The 3,517-nt window shown below is 59.7% G+C and overlaps 1 protein-coding gene across 1 annotated transcript in view; it reads left to right on the top strand.

The window, feature by feature from the left end:
* Window positions 1–3,517, top strand: part of UNC13B (unc-13 homolog B) — a 184,792-nt gene that overhangs the window by 175,385 nt on the left and 5,890 nt on the right. Inside the window, exons 27-32 of the mRNA XM_007947023.1 lie at window positions 1,224–1,350; window positions 1,554–1,650; window positions 1,874–2,017; window positions 2,328–2,405; window positions 2,962–3,039; window positions 3,269–3,361. Coding sequence (XP_007945214.1) covers window positions 1,224–1,350; window positions 1,554–1,650; window positions 1,874–2,017; window positions 2,328–2,405; window positions 2,962–3,039; window positions 3,269–3,361 — 617 coding nt within the window. The remainder of the gene's footprint in view (window positions 1–1,223; window positions 1,351–1,553; window positions 1,651–1,873; window positions 2,018–2,327; window positions 2,406–2,961; window positions 3,040–3,268; window positions 3,362–3,517) is intronic.

Raw genomic sequence — 3,517 nt, 5'->3', positions numbered from 1 at the left:
CTTCCTCTCTCTGCTGGTGACGCCGGGTTGTCTCTCTGCCTCTCGTCTTCCTCTCTCTGCTGGTGACGCCGGGTTGTCTCTCTGCCTCTCGTCTTACCCATTTTCCTTTCCTCGCTCACGGCTTCCTAGGCCACGATGGTGCTGCTGCAGTGCAGGCCGTGGGATTCCTGGGCCCGGGAGCCCTTGGAAGCCGAGCCTGGCTCCCGTCCGCCCTGTGTGTCTGCTGCACTAACTCCCACGCGCCAGCTGCCCAGACGGGATGCTTTGTCTTGACTCAGAGGAACGATGCCCGTAGCGACTCACAGGCGAACAGCAGAGTCCTCGGGACGCCGGCTTCTTTCTGTTGTCGGGCGCTCTTCTGATTGGGTTGCTGTCACCATTCCCTTACTTGTCAGCGCACAGTTGGCCTCCGTGATTCGAAGTGATGCTTCTGCTCCAGGGCGTGGGTGCAGAGAACCCCGGGGGTGGCCAGTGTGCCAGACTCGGCAGGCTGCGGGGAACCTCTGTCCTAGATTCTCTGGAAGGCTCTGGAGGTTCAGCCGCACGATCTTCCTGGTCCGTGGCGCGTCCCATTTCCTGCCGCACCACGGCCCTTTCCTCTGGCTGTGTTTCCATGGTTTCCGCACGGCCTCTTCTCATCCGCGTGCTTTGGAGACCTCCTCTTTTGCAGTGCGTCAGCCGTGCTGTGGAGCCCTTCGGTTTCCCTCAGGACGCTGGTCCGCCCTGGCTGCTCTCCTGCTCGTTCCGTCAGCTTGGGGCCCACGTGGTGTTCCCTGGCTCTGATGTTGTCACTGACCCATTCATTCCATGTACGACTCTCCTCTGTCCTTAAACTCGTGCTGAGGGTAACGGCCCAGCCACTGGGAGAGAAAAGCCCCTGAAAGCCACGGTCCCCGTTGAGTCCCCGCCAGTCTCCAGCCAGCACCAGCACCAGCACCCAAGCCCTTCACCCGCTTCTTCACCAGGAGCGCTACCTCTCCCTTTCCACTTTCCAAAGCTGGGAGCTAGAGCAGGACTGGAGGCCGCCTCTGACTTGGTCTCCAGATGAAGGTGTGGGCTGGGCTCTCGGCGAGTTGCTGAGCAGAGCGCTGCTGTGGGAAGGTGACTGTGAGGGGGAGGCTGGGAGCTGCTCCAGCCGGATGGCCTGAGACGTCTGACGGAGCCGGCTGACCTTGGGAGGGCTCTGCCCCGGGATCTGACCCTACCTCCTTCCCCACCACCAGAGCACGAGAAAGACCGGCTGTGTAAGAGCGCCGACTACATGAACCTGCACTTCAAGGTGAAGTGGCTGCACAATGAGTACGTGCAGGATCTGCCCGCCCTCCAGGGCCGGGTGCCCGAGTACCCAGCGTGAGTCACCGTGCGGGCGCTGAGGGCTGGGGGAGGCTGCCGTTGCCTTGGGTGGTGGGCAGGGGGCCAGGACCCTGAGCCCGTGCAGCAAGCTGTTCTGAGCATTCCTGTGGGGAGAGGAGAGGACCCCGGCCTGGTGAAGCAGCGAGGCCCAGGGCACAGGGCCCCCATGGCCCCATCTCCTGGTTCTCCTCTGGCTGCAGGTGGTTTGAGCAGTTTGTGCTGCAGTGGCTGGATGAGAATGAAGACGTGTCCCTGGAGTTCCTGCGTGGGGCCCTGGAACGGGATAAGAAGGATGGTGTAAGTGGGGAGTTTGGACTGCACGGGGGTCGGCTCAGGTCTCTGGCAATTAGTGGTCTGCAGAAGTTTCCGAGTTTTCACTGGCTATCCTTGGCCTGCACAGTCCTGAAGGAGGGCTGTTGAGGGCCACTGACCACCTCTGCTGGGTAGAGCCCTTCTGAGCCCTCCAAGCTTGGGAAGAAGGTAGCAGCTAAGGGGGGTGACCCTGTGTGGCCTTGTTTAGTTCCAGCAGACATCGGAACACGCACTCTTCTCCTGCTCTGTGGTGGACGTCTTCACACAGCTCAACCAGAGCTTTGAGATCATCCGGAAGCTGGAAAGCCCAGACCCTACCATCCTTGCCCACTACATGAGGCGATTTGCTAAGGTGACCCGGCCTCCCTCCGCACCCCGCTCGCCGTCACCACTCTCAGCTTAGCCACGGGCCTGAGCTCACCGTCCCTGGGAGGTGGCCTGCAGGGAGAGCCTGGTACTCCTCCCACCTCCTGTGTGTGTGCCTGGGGCAGGCAGATGGATCTGTCTCGGTGCTGTTCTGGGGCTGAGAGGGAACTTTGTCTCCTACCGTCAGGTTCCCCCTTCACTTCCGTGTTACTGGTCCGGGGCAAGAGGAGGCCCTCAGTGAGTTCCCGTGGGAAAACGTGGCGTTCCCTCTCCTTACCTTTTTCCCTCTCTATTAGACCATTGGGAAGGTGCTGATGCAGTATGCAGACATCTTATCAAAGAACTTCCCAGATTACTGCACCAAGGAGAAACTGGTGAGGGTCAGGCCCTGAGGCCCCTGGGGGAAGGGAGTGGAGGACGTCGGAATCCTTCTTGCTTTCGCGGCGTCTCAGAGCTCAGGGTTGGGGTGATGCTCCTGACTTCTGACCCCACCAGAGCTTTGCTCCCTGGTCTGTCTGTTCTGTGGTAACTGAGCTGTGTAACTGGTTGTAGTCCCGTGAGCTCTTTGCCACCAAATGATAAGAACTGCACCAGGAATTCCTCTGAGCCTCCACTTAGCACTCTGTCCTCTGCTAACCTAAGCCTTTATCTGATTTCTTTTCTTAAATGTAAAAAATGTAAAACATTCACAAATCATAAAGCACAGTGGCGTGAACACCTATGTGCCCACATCCAGCTTAGAAGCCAAACATTGCTCCGAGTCTTCATCTAGCAGTTGCCTGAATTGACTCGGGATCAGAGAGAGGCCTGTATGCTGTGTGCTGTGAATTCCCTGTGGCTCCCAGCACAGTGGGTGAAGGGGCGGGGGGCCAGGCTGATGGGCCCCGTGCTGGGAGGAGCCGCGATCCAGCAGCTCTTCTGTCTCCACAGCCCTGCATCCTGATGAACAACATGCAGCAGTTGCGGGTCCAGCTGGAGAAGATGTTCGAAGCCATGGGAGGCAAGGAGGTGGGTCTCAGAGTGGGCGCCTCTGCCCCACCGCACCACCCTTCGTTTCTGGGCCCTCTGGCCACAGAACTCGACCCTGTGGAGGCCAGGATGTCCGCCTGGAGTCTGGGCTGACGAGCTGAGAAGTTTGAGTAGGCAGTGGGTTAGAGGCCCCAGGAGGAGTGGGGCACAGGCAGCGAGCAGAGGCTAAGAGAACCAGCTTAGCCAAGCCCACCTTTTGTGGATACAGTTGGACCCTGAAGCCGCAGACAGTCTGAAGGAGCTGCAGGTGAAACTGAATACAGTTCTGGACGAGCTCAGCATGGTGTTTGGAAACAGGTCAGTGGCCCCAAAATCCACCTGCCGGCCCTCAGAGCCAGCAGGGGTCCGGCCAATCCCAGAGTCCATCTCCCACACACAGCCACTGGCTGCAGGAGTATGGGTCTTCTCCTGCCTCTGCCGGTCCTGCCGGAGCTGCGCCACGGGTGTACTGGAAGGG

This window comes from Orycteropus afer, unplaced genomic scaffold (genome assembly GCF_000298275.1).
Source record: "Orycteropus afer afer isolate SDZICR_OR568_19922 unplaced genomic scaffold, OryAfe1.0 scaffold00174, whole genome shotgun sequence".
NCBI lineage: Eukaryota > Metazoa > Chordata > Mammalia > Tubulidentata > Orycteropodidae > Orycteropus > Orycteropus afer.
This window is presented reverse-complemented; position numbering and strand designations above follow the sequence as displayed.